Source organism: Vulpes lagopus, chromosome X (genome assembly GCF_018345385.1).
Source record: "Vulpes lagopus strain Blue_001 chromosome X, ASM1834538v1, whole genome shotgun sequence".
NCBI classification, from domain to species: domain Eukaryota; kingdom Metazoa; phylum Chordata; class Mammalia; order Carnivora; family Canidae; genus Vulpes; species Vulpes lagopus.
In genome coordinates this window covers 81,427,716-81,443,412 of record NC_054848.1, presented here as the reverse complement: position 1 = coordinate 81,443,412, position 15,697 = coordinate 81,427,716, and the positions used below count along the sequence as shown (strand labels likewise).

General features: G+C 43.5%; 1 protein-coding gene across 3 annotated transcripts in view; it reads right to left on the bottom strand.

The window, feature by feature from the left end:
• VSIG1 (V-set and immunoglobulin domain containing 1) overlaps positions 1-15,697 on the bottom strand; it is a 146,981-nt gene that overhangs the window by 8,092 nt on the left and 123,192 nt on the right. For all 3 annotated transcript variants that reach the window (XM_041740996.1, XM_041740997.1, XM_041740998.1), the window contains one exon: positions 4,340-4,538. In XM_041740996.1, coding sequence (XP_041596930.1) covers positions 4,340-4,538 — 199 coding nt within the window. The remainder of the gene's footprint in view (positions 1-4,339; positions 4,539-15,697) is intronic.

Genomic DNA, 15,697 nt, shown 5'->3' with positions numbered 1-15,697 from the left:
ATGAGGCCAGAGAACAGCAGAGATAATAGCTGGGAGGGCATTGTATTTCATGTATTTTACACAGACAGCAGGAGGACCACGGAAGGAATTTAAGTAGGGGAAGGATGGTATCCATTTTTAATGCTTTAGATGGTTTTCTTGCACGGCGGGGGTGCCTGAACCAAAGGAGTGGAGGGGACATGGTCAAGAGGTATCAAGGAAGCATAATCAGTTGGACTTGGTGACCAAATGAATAGGGGGGCATGAGGAAGAGGGTGCAGGCAGTGATGGCTCCCAAGTAACTGATGTGGACAGCTGGATACATGCCATCCAGAAATAAACACAGGAGGAGCATGTTTTCAGGGATGGGGGGGCGATGATATGGTCATTTGGGGGTATACTGAGTTTTAGCTGTTTATGAAACATCTCCATGGAGCAGTCCTGTGGGAAACTGAGAATCTGAATTTCCTCATTCATCTTACAGCTCACAGCTTATTCTCAGTGTTACATATAGATAACCATCTGAATTTCAGTACTTACCAACTCACCTCCCTTAACTTAGGTATAAAATCCTCCGAAGACACAGGTACTCTAGCTTAGGCTAGTTATACCTTAAATGCTCTGGACTCTCCAGCCCTCCAGCTCTTACTTTAGAAACAGCAGTTAAGAGCACAGCCCTGGATCCATCCAGACTGCTGGCTCTGCAGCTTTACTTTAGATATGTTTAGGCAAGTAACCTCACATCACCAAACCTCAGTTGACTCATCTGTATAAATGTGAAAAAAGAAACTATCTGACCTCTGACGAAACCAAACACATCGACTTTATGTAAATAAAATGATGTCTATAGTGCCTTGCACATGGAATTGCTGTTGGCTGTGGGCAGGACTAATTTCTACTGCCACATTTTATAGCCTGGTACTGAAGTTAATCTTTCAGTCTTAGACTCTAACCCCCTGTACGCATGAGCGAGAAGACAAATGGAGACAGCTGTAGCTCTTTGAAACACTTTACCATCTTTATCTTTTAAACGGGTGGGGTTTTTTTTTTTTTTTAATGAAAATAAGTATTTTCGTCTTTAGCTCTTTTCCTTACCATTGATTTTCTCAGATGGGGACATCTCATTGATTTGCCTACCCTAAGCTAGGCTATTCAACCAGAAGTCCATTGCAACCATCACTAGATTTAGATACTGCCTGTCTAAAACCATGATGATTTGACAGCCTTTACAGAATAGTGTTTTGAACAGAAAATTAAATGGGGGTCAGAATCAGCCCCAGATAGGCTTTTTTCCTCCTGAATACAGCTTCCTCCTTTTATTTTATTGTTTTATTAACAAAACACTTAGTAAATCACTTCGAACCATGTCCCAAACCTATATATTTTCTAAAACTACCGAATCACGATTGAATTGACATTTCATCCAGAAATGGAGCAGCGGTGTGACGTGGCAGGGAGCGTGACAGCTGTTAAGACCTAAGTAGTGTGCTAGGCCCATTATATTCTGTGTGTCAGTAGTGCGCCAGGGCACAGTTCTTCTATGGGGCGAGTGAACCTGTGGGGAGGGGCTTACCAGCCTCAGGCCCCTGCCAGTTACCCTTTATCAGAACTCCAGAATGAATGAGCAACTGAGAGGGGAGGAAGGATGGGGTGAGAGGAGTGGGTGGGGTTTGACCTTCTGCCTGTCATTGTGGACAGGCTGCAGCAGCTGGAGGCTCGGGGCCAGCCTATTTCAGCCCTGGACTCCCCAGAAAAAAAAATGACATTACGTCCCCATTAGAACTTGTATGTCTTACTGGCAAAGCCATTGATCTACCATTTAGCATTATTGCTTTCAACAGAATTGGGGTGGGAGAAAAGAGGCTCGCCTCAGAAAAATCGATGAAAATGCTTCATTGCGTCCACAGCCTTCTCTAAATTCATCATTTCCTTGTTATGTGCCAAATCGCAGAAGGAATATGATGCTTATTCCAAATGCATACAAAATAATTATTCAAACCTCTATCTGGGTTTTTTCAGAGATGCATTTGCCAAGGCTCTCATACCTAATGGAAGTCTCTCAAATTAATGGTCATCCAAACCACCTGGGCCTTGGCTCATTGCTGTTTCCTTTAACTAAATCGTGCCTGGCCACCTCAGCCCCTATTCTCTAAAGTTTTGGAGGGCTGAAACCCTGTCTTTTATATATTTCCATCTCCACAATGTGGCACCGTAATCAGACGTGTGTTCAGGATTCATTGAATGAATTTCTGCATGAATGAGTGAATGCATGGGATCTCCATCCATCACTGCATAATGGAATGTCTCTGGGAAATGCATTGCTAGGAAGAGTGATTGCTAAGGAAATGCCAACACCTCTCCCCACAGTTGGCCTCCCTGACCCCCTGGCCTCCCTCCCCAGGCCCCGCCCTCTGTCAGTGCAAGCATAGGCAATGGAACTTCAGAACTGCAAACAGCCTCTGAGATTTTTAGAGAACATTATCAGTCTCAAAATTTCCAGAATGGTCTTTGGAGAAGACCTTTGTTCTTACCCCAATTAACAGAAAGTGGATTTTTGAGAGTTCCCAAACAAGATAATCCACAGACTCTCCTGCCTTTTACCTTGCCTGGATCTTGGATGCTTAAGGAAAAGTCGTGACACAGCCATTGAGGAAACAAGTGACCCAAAAGCCTTGAAGAGGAAATGACTCAATTTCTTATAGAAGTTGACTAAGGATTCTCCGAACTTGAAATTTAAGAATATGAACCTTCCTGTCCAACTTTATCTCAGAGTTTTTTGCAAGCTCAGAGGTAAACGGGCTCAGCTTCTTTAGGTTGTTTCTGGTCAGAAGGACAACCCAGAGCCAGGGAGCAGCAGGAAACCAATAGAGAACTAATCCCTCAAATGCTCTAGGTATTGAATCTCCAGTCTATCGTTTGATCCTCATAACAAACCTGTGAATGTAGGGCAGAAATTACAACTCCACCTGAAAATGGTCAGAGAAAAGTGGACTGACTTGCCTGAGGCCACTGAGTAGCAGAGTACAAGCTAGAACCTAAGCCTTCTGATTCCCAGAGTATGTATTGCACTGTTTAGTTCCCATGTAAATGACTAGTCTTCCAACCTGGAGCATCAACTCTCCCAAGAAAGGGCTTGTGTGTGTAATTCTCTTGTCTTCCCCCTGCGCCCTGTTGCCTAGCATGGGGCTCAGCAAAATATAAGTGCAGTTGAGCTACTCCACTCTTACAACTTCGCTCCCAATCACCTTTCCCTCTTTTCCAGGTGGGTAGATGCAGTAGCAAACCTCATTTGGGGCGTCACCTGGGAGGCAAGCTCAGACAACTTTGGACGTTTCTCCTAGGCGTGCACCTTTTACCAGTTGCTGCTTTTTTTGCAAGCCAGTCAATGATCAAGTCACTGGTTTGATCTAGTTCACCCTTTCCTTTGATGGATGTACATAGCTTGAAAGGAACAATGGCTCAATCAGCTCCATTTGGGATTACTTAGAAATGGAAGCATCCTTTGCTCAATTGGTTAATCAGTAAGCGTTGACAGCCTTCACTTTTACCCCTTCAATACTTCCGAAGTTCTGCAGACAGGACCTGCTAGGCCCTTAGATGGGGGCAAACCCCCATTGTCCTCTCAGAGGTTGGAATGGTGCTAGAAATCACCAAAAACTGTGAACTCTCCAAGAGTGGAAACCATGCCTCCATCATTGTAAACCTCATGGCTCCTGGCACAAAACAGGCACTCAGTAAATGCCGTATAAATGAACCACTCCAAGCACATTCAAAAAGCAAGAAGGACTTGCCGAATGTCACACGATGAGCAGCTGTATATAAATAAATTCTCAACTCTGGCTTACCTTATGGTCCTTTTTCTAGAGAGTGCTGACATTTTTTAAAGGGACTCTCCTGCCTTTACTCCAAAGAATGATTTAACAGTGGGAATTGCAGCTGGCTTAGGAGAGATAATAGATTGGCAGTTATCTCCCCCAGGTAGGACTGGATTTAATTGGAGGTTTCCTCTGAAGGAGTCACTAGTGATCATTTAGTGGGGACCATGTGTTGCCCATCTGTACTCATTCCACCCTTCAGAGACACAGATCCCCAGAAGTTGGGTCAAACTCCTGCTCTCTGTCATTTTGGCAGCACTTTCGGTTTGGCAATTGTTTCAGCATGTTTTGTGAGTGATTTCTCAGTATTACTCTAAGGGTTGGATTGTTGGTGTGTCTCTATTTCCCCAACAAGAAAAGGAGCAGACAGGTTACTTATTCCCTGGGACTTAATTAGCACCATAACTCATTGTCCTGGCTCATGGAAGGTCCTAAGTTGTCCCAAGAAGAGAAAAAAAAAAAACACAGAAAAAAATTGCCCATACCTAACACATTGACTTTGAGGATGCCTTGATTTTTTCCAACAAAATCAGGAGGGTTGTTAACATCGCAGATGTAGACACCACTATCTGCTGGTTGCATATGTGAAATGGTGATAGATGCATTATCTGGACTGCTGGACCCTATAATTCGATCTTTAAATTGCCCGATGGCTACAGCTTGTCCACCTTCGGAATAGTAAATCTAGGACAGAAAAATGACAGAAATGAGAACTGGAGCATGTCCAGGGCTAAGATAAGCTACCCAGAAGCACCCACATCCCCACCCACCCCCTCCTGCACAGAACAGATCTCACGGCGAAGGGGGTGTGTCTCAACTCAGTCGGGTGCTTTAGCTTTCTCACACCTGTGAACAACCACCTCCTCATTTGTGTGCACAGCAGTTTTGTGATGTCATCAGAGCAGGGATGCATGCCTATCTTACAGATGATAAACAGCTGGAGTTGACAGGGTTCAACTGGTAAGCTTAGGCTAGATCAAGATGCTCACCTGATGAGTCTACCTGGAGGAAACTCACTGTATAAAACACAAATGCCTGATGGGAAAGCCAAAATCATCATTTTTCCCCACTTTATATAAGCTTTTTAAATTTGACTTTACTCAATGGGACTACGGGACTTTCTGATTTCCCTAAGAGAATATTCATACTCCTTTCATACACATGTACTCCTCTGGATAAGCAAACTTGGGTTTATCCTGTTTGTTAGAAGAGTAACATTTCAGAGCAGAAAGGCCCCTGAGAAATCATCTGGTCCCATCCTCTCATAGTGGCCTAGGAAATGCTTTTGTCAATGACAGCTACTACCTTTCTGCCCATGTGGCAGGAGGCAGAACTGGAATTATTATTTCACTTAGACAAATAAGGGCACTCAAATCCAGAAAGATTAAATGATTCATCCAAAGTCACAGGATTAATTTATTATTATTATTATTATTATTATTATTATTATTACTATTTGCCACACTCAAGGAAGATCTGGATTCTAGTCCCATCTCTATTAAAGATCATGAATAGTTAGATCAAAATGGCAACCATGGAGCAGCATGATGAGGTGGAAAGAGGTCTGGTCTTGGAGTCAGATGACCTGGGTTTTAGCCACAGCTCTGCCTCTGACTATGACATAGTCAGGGAGGGTGGCCTCTCGTCATGCCTCCATGGCAACCTGCTTTGTGATAAGAAACAATGTGATTAACTCTCTCCAACCTTTCGTTTTCACATTATATCTGAACGAGAGGCCAAAGCAATGTCCTCCAAATTATGAGATGTATTCCCCAAGTATAGGTACATAAGCTGATTTTAAGTGGCACATAAATGAAAACTTATTAGAAAGACACATATCTAGCACATTGTGTCTGTAACTTCATGGATATTATTGTTTACAGTGACACTAAGGTAGATATTTTTAAATTTGTAAGAAACCAAGTCAGTATAGAAAACATTAAATAATGCTGCTGGTGAGGCACAATTATGACAAACATCATAAAGATGAGACATAAAGGCCTGAAGCTTGGGAGTCACCAAACTAGATGATCCCCAAGGTTCCTTCATCATACACACATATCATACACACTTTGTTAGTTTCATATAAATGTGTGTAATTCAAATGATGGTTTATTATTCAATAAACCGATATTGCCCTAGTCTAGTGGAACTAATTAATGTTTTCATAGAATCTACTAAAAGGGCCTTATTCATTGAATTCACTCTCCTCCCTTTCTAGAGGAAACAGAAGCCCAAAGAGGTTAACACACACACACACACACACACAGTTAACAATGGGGAAAGGTCTAGAACTCAGTTCTAATTCCTTGTCCATAGGATAATGAGAGAGGAAAGCCAATTAGCAAACCAAAAGATATTGTCAAGATAAATTCAGATATATTCTCCATCAAATAGCCAATAAATCTTAAACTAAAGCAGAAAGGTAGATTTGGAGGGAAAATTCAAAGGCCATATTTAAGGTGAAAAAAACTTGTCTCCCTCCTCCACTTCTGTAACATCAACGAACTTTCTTTCCTGCCCCAGATGAGGCATTTATAATTCATTTTGTCCATTCATGCCTGCTGAAGTCACAAACTTTTGCCCCAAAGGGGTCTTGTGGACCGATATGCTGGAAAGCCAATGTTAAGGAAAGGTAAGCAAATGGTCCAGGAGGAGGCTCAGCTCATCAAAGGTCTCTTGCCTTCATCTGAGTTGAAACTCAAGCTACCCAGGTTTCCATTTCACTAGCCAGCATGGGGCCTATTTACTTTCTTTTTTTGGTAAGATTTTATTTATTTGAGAGAGATAAAGAGAAAGAGCAGGAGGAGGGGCAGATGGAGAGAGAGAAGCAAGCTCCCTGTGGAGCAGGGAACCCCTGTGGGGCTCCTAGGGCCCCAGGATCATGACCTGAACTGAAGGCAGATGCCTAAATCACTGAGCCACCCAGGTGCCCCCAGGCCTATTTACTTTCTAATCAACAATCTAAGATCCTATGGACTCTTAACTAGAACATAGCCTACAGCCCATCAAGGAAGCCCTTTTACAACTTAAAGATCTGCCTGTTTCCCCTGCTCCCAGGAAGACTGGAGGTAAGTCAGTTTGTTTTATACTGCGGCTTGGTGACATCACAGTAAGATCCTACATATCAGTCCTGCTTATGGTGTACAGTAAGTGCCAGGAGGTCTGGGAGAAAAGACCTTGCTTCTGCCGAGAGCAGGGAGCCAAGAGAATATGTTTTAGGCCAGGACTAGAACACGCCAAGAAGCCACTGTAAAAAAAAGTCTCACAGTTGGTCATGAATCTAGAGGACATTAGCAGGTAAGTTATGAGGCCCTGGACTTGTAACTTCCCTATCAAAAGGATTTTCACCAACCCTTCTACCTCACTCCTCATACCATAGTACCGCCATGCATTTCGCCCTCTCACAAATAACACTAAAAGGTGCCAGGGATAAGAATGGAGGTAAAGCAGGTTAACAATGGACACCTAAAAGGGAAATGCCTTGGCCTGAGAAAGAAAGTCCCCAAGGCTAGCCAGCAGCCAGACACAGAGATGGAGGGACTTTCTGTTACGGGAAGTCCATGCTGTCACACTGTCCTTGTAAAGAAGAAAAAGAGGGGGGTGGGGGGAGAGAGAGAGAGAGAGAGAGAGAGAGAGAGAGAGAGAGAGAGATGTTTTCCTGAAACTGCTTATCTAATCACAGAGGAAGTACTGAAACATGGTTCAATTTTCCACAGAAGAATAACTCTTTGAAAAATCAAAATTGAACAATGGCCAAGGCTCAGCCCATGATCCTGTGAGGCTTGTACCTTTTCAAAGGAAGTATATTGTCAATTTAGAGATCAAAGCGATTGACGTCCGTGAAAAGCTGTGGATGTTTGACAGGCCACATCCTTTGGGGGAGACAGGGTGGCAAATCTGCTTAAAGAATATCCATCCATGTGTCCCCTTAAGGGGTACTTGTTAACTGTTTGCTTGGTAGTCTCCCTACTTCCCCCTGACCCCCCATTAAGGTCCTCTCTGCTCCTCGAAGATGTCAGAGGCTATGTAGACTCATAATGACCCATTCATCATAAGACCCCCTTAGAAATAACTTGGTTTAGGGTTTCTAAGGCTGATGACACTTCAGGAGCCAGATGGGTATTAAAAATATGGGAAATAATGGCACCTGGGTGGCTCAGTGGTTGAGCATCTGCCTGGGGCTCAGGTCATGATCCCGGGGTCCTGGGATCGAGTCCCGCATTGGGCTCCCCACAGGGAGATGTCTCTGACTCTCTCTGTTTGCCCCTCATGAATAAATAAATAAAATCTTAAAAGAAATACGGGAAATAGCTGAGAGGGGATGTTGGATGGTGGTAAGATCACAGAGGACAATGGGGCCTGTGGTGAACTGGAGGACCAGTACAAATGAGGCTTTCAAACTGTGGAAACAGACAACTAAAATACTGGGCTGGTCAACCAACATGAATCCACTGGCCAAATCGGGCATGGGGGGCCTCGAGTTTGCAACCTCTGATTCAACCTTCTATAACAGAACCCCAATAGATGAAGTGATTTTTCCCCCAGGTCACACAATTGATAACCAGACCTCCTGATTCTCCCCAAACACCCGAAAATGGCACTCATCGTCTTGCCTCCAGCGAGGAAGATGATTCCTAGGTAATGCTTCCCTGTTGGGGCCATTCGATCCCTCCCTCTGGCCTGACCCTTCTCCTGCCAACTGCTGCTACTCATTGGCATGATGTGCCCATGCCAAGTGTGTTTGCCACCTGAAGCCTTTGACATTTGCCAGCTGCAATAACAGCCTTTCTCCCTCCCACTGTGCCAAGTTCCTATTCACATGAGGCCGTGCAGCTGGGAGCCAGATTTGGTCAAAAAGATTTTTTTATTCCCCCTCAGCTTTGTGACACAGTTCTCTGACTTGAGGGTGGTACATAAACAAGAAGGGTTGAAAGAATTCAGTCTGCTTTCTGTTTGCATCTGAGTTGGAAATAGTAAACGCATTTAGCCTCCAGATCTGCTTTTGTGGGTTCCTTTTGGAAACATGGAGGGTGTAGAAATCCACGACAGAGCACCCACCCATCCCTTCCCCTTTTCACTTTCGTGCACTACCCAGAAAGGGGTGAGCTGTGGGAGAGAAGGAGTGTGGAGTGGCAATGGTCTCAAGCCCTGCATTTTTCCTGGACCATCCTCGGGGATGGGGGGTTGCTGAGATTGCCCATGGAAGGGAAAGCACACCAAAAGAAAGATAACCCTGCCTTTAAACCACTCCCTTCCCAGCCTGCCACTTGCCTGAGATCCCTGCCAGTTGAACTGCTTCTTTTGAACAAAGTTATGGAAAAAGTCTATGTTTAATTTTTTTTTCCTTTGGAAGAGAGCAAAATCAACTATTACCAGTCCCTAGCACCTTAGCATTAGATTGATTTAACTGGTTTAGCAAGAATAGACACCTGAGGCCATGGGATATAGAATAGATGAACTTTGATAGGAGGGGTGGTGGGAAGGGAAGAACTTAGGAGTGTTTCTCAATACCAGTGACACTGCTATTTTGGGTAGGCCGTGCTTTCTTCTGTGGGCTCATCCTACGTATTGAAAGATGTCTAGCATCTCTAGTCACCACCTACTAACTGCCAGTAGTGACTCTCATTTGTAACCATTACACCAACATCCCCCTAATTTTCAAATGCATGTGAGGAGATAATACACCCCCACCCTGCCAACATTTGGAAAGCATTTGATATAATGCTATCTGAAGAGGATGGGCTAGGTGTGGAGAATCTGAACAGCCAGAGAATATGAAGACATTAGGTTCTGGAAGAAAGCTGTCCACATTAAGAGTATGCTGGGGTGTTGAAAATAGCAAAGGGTTTCATCCACTATAGATGTCCTAGAAGAGTAAGTATGGTCTGCAAGACCCATGCTAAGTAGGATCAATGCCTATTCTGTTCATGGGGAGGTGAGGTCTCTTTAGTTCTACCAGTTATTGGCTGGGTGGAAAAGGAGAAAATTGGTGTCATCAGAGGGGCACCAAACCACCCAAAACTTCCATGCTAGTGTGCCTGTTCCAGAGCCTAGAGTCTTCAGCTGAGAGTCCCAGTTAAGGGACTGATCATCTGAAGTTGTCCTTGTCTTCCAAAAGGAGGGCTTCAGTAAGAGAAGGACCACACTAATAACTATATTGGCCCTCCTGGGCAGAAGACTTATGAAGTACTTATGCAGTCCCCATTCACCAAAGGAACCCCTTGGAGGAGATAGTCAATAAGCGATAACACCCCCCCCCCCCCGCCCCGGGGATTGAGAAACACTATGCCTTGGAGTCAACCGCTCCTTTTGGGGTAGGAGGAGAATATGAGCTTATAGCAAGAGTAGGCCTCTGCCCTGCTGAAGGCAGCAATAAGCCCCTGAGCCTTTTTAAGGAAGCTGAAAAGAATTCCAGACATGGGCATGAGAAGGCAAACTCAAGACTGTCTCAGTTTTGCCGGGAGCCTGTACTGATCTGGACTGTTACCAAACATGGACCATCCCATCCCACTCCTAAAGGTTGGTGCCTTTGCCCTAGATATTCCAAACAGTGAAGGGGTCCAGTAGTACACCAATAGGTGTTCTTACCTGAGAGGTCCAGCTACATCTTCCCCGAGCGTCTCTTGCATGCGCCATATTTAGACACTGACTGACTGCCTTTTCCTCCATACCCTCAGTATTGAGGCACGGGCTGTGCTGTGTTTGAGCAGAAATGGGTGGATCTGAGAGCTGATTACTACATGATATACTGCCACATCAACCCAGGAGCTGAATTGAATCACTCAGTGATCAGTCTGGCAACATCTTACTCCCATAAATCACAGAATCGTCTAACAGCACAGCAGTCTCTTTTTATCATCTCCAAAATATTCACCAGCCATCCCTAGATTAGCATACAACACGCTCTACAAAATCATGAATGCATGGAAGTACTCAAAGAAGAAACAAATTTGAAATAGAGGCCAAATCCCATTTTGAAAAATACCATTTCAACTGAAGATGTCTCCAAACTTCTTTGTTGAGCAGGCTCTCTGTTCAAGGATAGGAGCAGGCAGAGAAGTCTGACCCCTCCCTTCAGCCACAGGAACCTGGCAGGCAGTGAAGCAGGAAACTAATCCTGGGCCAGGATTCCCCCCACCCAAACTCTGTCCCAGCTGTTCAGCTATACTAAATGTCTTTTGTTGGGCTGGATTCCCTAGCACTCATGATGCAGGGGGTATGGATGCGATAGGGATTTTGCAAAATCCCCATTCTGTAAGTAATGATACTACTAATAATAGCTCACATTCATTGAGTGGTTACTATGTGGAAGACTTTCCAGTGCTTTACAAGCATCATCTCATTTAATCTTCACAGTTAACCTCTGAGGTATGTAAGCAGCCCCATTACACAGATGAGAAAGGTCAACTGATTTTTTCTAAGGTCATCCAGTCAGCAAGTAAGTAGCTGAACAAAGAGTAGAATCAAAATCCATCAGGAGCTTCCCGCTGGTTCTCCAAAATTACTCATCTGGAAAAGCAGAGAGAGGCACATGCCTGCAGCGTACAGGGAAAAAGGAGAGGGACTCCAGTTCTCTAGAGGTAGGTTGGACCTAAGGATGGTTGAAATAGGGATCTTGATGGGGTAAGCCGAAGTAAGATGGAAAGAGAGAAAGAAGAGAAACTGTGACTTTTTGGAGGTAGCTTTCACTGTCTCTAAGCCAAGAGCTAGACCCCCTCTACCCTATCTTCTACACAGCTGAGGCACAGGCATAACAAAAATCTCAAGCACTTGGAGAAGCATCTAAAATGTTCTAAGATCAAGAAGCATGTTCTCACTGAATCAGTGGCTCAGTGCAAAGGAGCACCTTTGATCTGGACATCCCAAAAGCCTAGATATCTTAAATTACTTGCCCTGCCTGTACCTGACATTATGAAGAATGAGGCAAGTGGCAAGTAAATAAGCTACTCAATGAATACACATTTGTTAATAAAGCTTATTTCTGAAATGCCTCTAACAGACGTCCTGAGCTCAAGCCATATTCCATTCAATCACCTATACCTTCTGTGTATCTCCAGGTCTAGAAAAACCTCATTGCTGGTCATGAGATCCTTCTGCCCTGCATCCTTCAAATCATACCTACATGGTTCAACCAAGGGATGGGCTTGTAAATTCCAGTGTCAGAGGAGGCATAAAGAGCAGTTTGTATTTTTGAACTCAGATTGGCCTGGCCTCACTTCCTGGCAGTTGAAAACATCTGGATTTGAGTACCATGCATAAAAGATAGCTCAAAATATATTGGCAAGGCCTCTCTAATTTCAGCCACCAATGTCAAAATGGGAAGGACTTCAAGCCTACAGACCAAGAATGCACTGAGAAGACTATTAGGGAAACTGAATTTTAAAAAGGAAGAAAGTTCATGTGATTACTGCCATCCACAATCTAAGAGAGCAACCTGCAAAGGGATGATTTCTTGGTTGATTGCAATCTGCAATCTGGTCAGGGCATCTAGGTGACAAAAAGTGGTAAAGTCACTGTCGCTGCTGCTGCTGCTGCTGATGATGATTAAGATGATAATGGTATTGACAAGGGAGAAAACTTATAGGTCTTTATATTTTTCCCAAGTGTTTTCACATGCAGTGTGTCAGGTGATTCCCCATGAGATATGTAGAAGAGTGTCAGTGTTCCACCATGTGTTGAAGAGAAGCACAGAGTGATTCAGACACCTGTCTGAGGTAACCAATGCTGAGCAAAAATGTCAAACACTGACGAGAGGGTGGCCCTAATGAAATCACCCCTTGAACGGTGTTTCCTGCTACAAAAGTGTTCAGGATCTCTAGTAAAGAGAGGACCTAGCGCCTCCAAAGGACCAGACATGCCTGAAATGACACTGGCCAAGGTGTGGCTCCTCCAAGCTAGCACCTTCCTTCTTCTCTACCCTCTGTCTGTCAAACCTCCTCTAGCCCACTCAACTCGCTCTCCATTGTTCTACTAATCAAAACGCCAATTCAACAACATTCCAACTATTCTAAACCATACTGACTTGTTTCTTCTCTGAACTTGTTTTGTTTTTTTTTATAATAAATTTATTTTTTATTGGTGTTCAATTTGCCAACATACAGAATAACACCCTGTGCTCATCCTGTCAAGTGCCCTCCTCAGTGCCCATCACCCATTCACCCCCACGCCCCACACTCTTCCCCTTCTACCACCCCTAGTTTGTTTCCCAGAGTTAGGAGTCTTTATGTTCTGTCTCCCTTTCTGATATTTCCTACCCATTTCTTCTCCCTTCCCTTCTATTCCCTTTCACTATTATTTATATTCCCCAAATGTATGAGAACATATAATGTTTGTTCTTCTCCGACTGACTCATTTCACTCAGCATAATACCCTTCAGTTCCATCCATGTTGAAGCAAATGGTGGGTTTTTGTCATTTTTAATGGCTGAGTAATATTCCATTGTATACATAGACCACATCTTCTTTATCCATTCATCTTTCGATGGACACCGAGGCTCCTTCCACAGTTTGGCTATTGTGGACATTGCTGCTAGAAATATCGGGGTGCAGGTGTCCCAGCGTTTCATTGCATCTGTATCTTTGGGGTAAATCCCCAACAGTGCAGTTGCTGAGTCGTAGGGAAGGTCTATTTTTTAACTCTTTGAGGAACCTCCACACGGTTTTCCAGAGTGGCTGCACCAGTTCACATTCCCACCAGCAGTGTAAGAGGGTTCCCTTTTCTCTGCATCCTCTCCAACATTTGTGGTTTCCTGCCTTGTTAATTTTCCCCATTCTCACTGGTGTGAGGTCGTATCTCATTGTGGTTTTGATTTGTATTTCCCTGATGGCAAGTGATGCAGAGCATTTTCTCATGTGCGTATTGGCCATGTCCATGTCTTCCTCTGAGATTTCTGTTCATGTCTCTTGCCCATTTCATGATTAGATTGTTTGTTTCTTGGGTGTTGAGTTTACTAAGTTCTTTATAGATCTTGGAAACTAGCCCTTTATCTGATATGGCATTTGCAAATATCTTCTCCCATTCTGTAGGTTGTCTTTTAGTTTTGTTGACTGTATCCTTTGCTGTGCAAAAGCTTCTTATCTTGATGAAGTCCCAATAGTTCATTTTTACTTTTGTTTCTTTTGCCTTCGTGGATGAATCTTGCAAGAAGTTACTGTGGCCAAGTTCAAAAAGGGTGTTGCCTGTGTTCTCCTCTAGGATTTTGATGGAATCTTGTCTCACATGTAGATCTCTCATCCATTTTGAGTTTATCTTTGTGTATGGTGAAAGTGAGTGGTCTAGTTTCATTCTTCTGCATGTGGATGTCCAATTTTCCCAGCACCATTTATTGAAGTGGCTGTCTTTCTTCCTGTGGATAGTCTTTCCTCCTTTATCAAATATTAGTTGACCATAAAGTTGAGGGTCCACTTCTGGATTCTCTATTCTGTTCCATTGATCTATGTGTCTGTTTTTGTGCCAGTACCACACTGTCCTGATGACCACAGCTTTGTAGTACAACCTGAAATCTGGCATTGTGATGCCCCCAGATATGGTTTTCTTTTTAAAAATTCCCCTAGCTATTCAGGTTCTTTTCTGATTCCACACAAATCTTAAAATAATCTGTTCCAACTCTCTGAATAAAGTCCATGGTATCTGGATAGGGATTGCATTAAATGTATAAATTGCCCTGGGTAACATTGACATTTTCACAATATTAATTCTGCCAATCCATGAGCATGGAATATTTTTCCATCTCTTTGTGTCTTCCTCAATTTCATTCAGAAGTGTTCTATAGTTTTTAGAGTATAGATCCTTTACCTCTTTGTTTAGGTTTATTCCTAGGTATCTGATGCTTTTGGGTGCAATTGTAAATGGGATTGACTCCTTAATTTCTCTTTCTTCAGTCTCATTGTTGGTTGTTGGTGTATAGAAATGCCACTGACTTCTGGGCATTGATTTTGTATCCTGCCACGCTGCCAAATTGCTGTATGAGTTCAAGCAATCTTGGGGTGGAGGCTTTTGGGTTTTCTATGTAGAGTATCTTGTCATCGGAGAAGAGGGAGAGTTTGACTTCTTCTTTGCCAATTTGAATGCCTTTAATGTCTTTTTGTTGTCTGATTGCTGAGGCTAGGACTTCCAGTACTATGTTGAATAGCACTGGTGAGAGTGGACATCCCTGTCTTGCTCCTGATCTTAGGGGAAAGGCTCCCAGTGCTTCCCCATTAAGAATGATATTTGCTGTGGGCTTTGCGTAGATGGCTTTTAGGATGCTGAGGAATGTTCCCTCTAGCCCTACACTCTGAAGAGTTTTGATCAGGAATGGATGCTGTATTTTGTCAAATGCTTTCTCTGCATCTAATGAGAAGATCATATGGTTCTTGGTTTTTCGCTTGCTGATATGATGAATCACATTGATGGTTTTACGAGTGTTGAACCAGCCTTGTGTCCCGGGGATAAATCCTACTTGGTCATGGTGAATAATTTTCTTAATGTGTTGTTGGATCCTATTGGCTAGTATCTTGTTGAGAATTTTTGCATCCATGTTCATCAGGGATATTGGTCTGTAATTCTCCTTTTTCGTGGGATCTTTGTCTGCTTTTCGAATTAAGGTGATGCTGGCCTCATAGAATGAATTTGGAAGTACTCCATCTCTTTCTATCTTTCCAAAGAGCTTTAGTAGAATAGGTATGGTTTCTTCTTTAAACGTTTGATAGAATTCCCCTGGGAAGCCATCTGGCCCTGGACTCTTGTGTCTTGGGAGGTTTTTGATGACTGCTTCAATTTCCTCCCTGGTTATTGGCCTGTTCAGGTTTTCTATTTCTTCCTGTTCCAGTTTTGGTAGTTTGTGGCTTTCCAGAAATGCG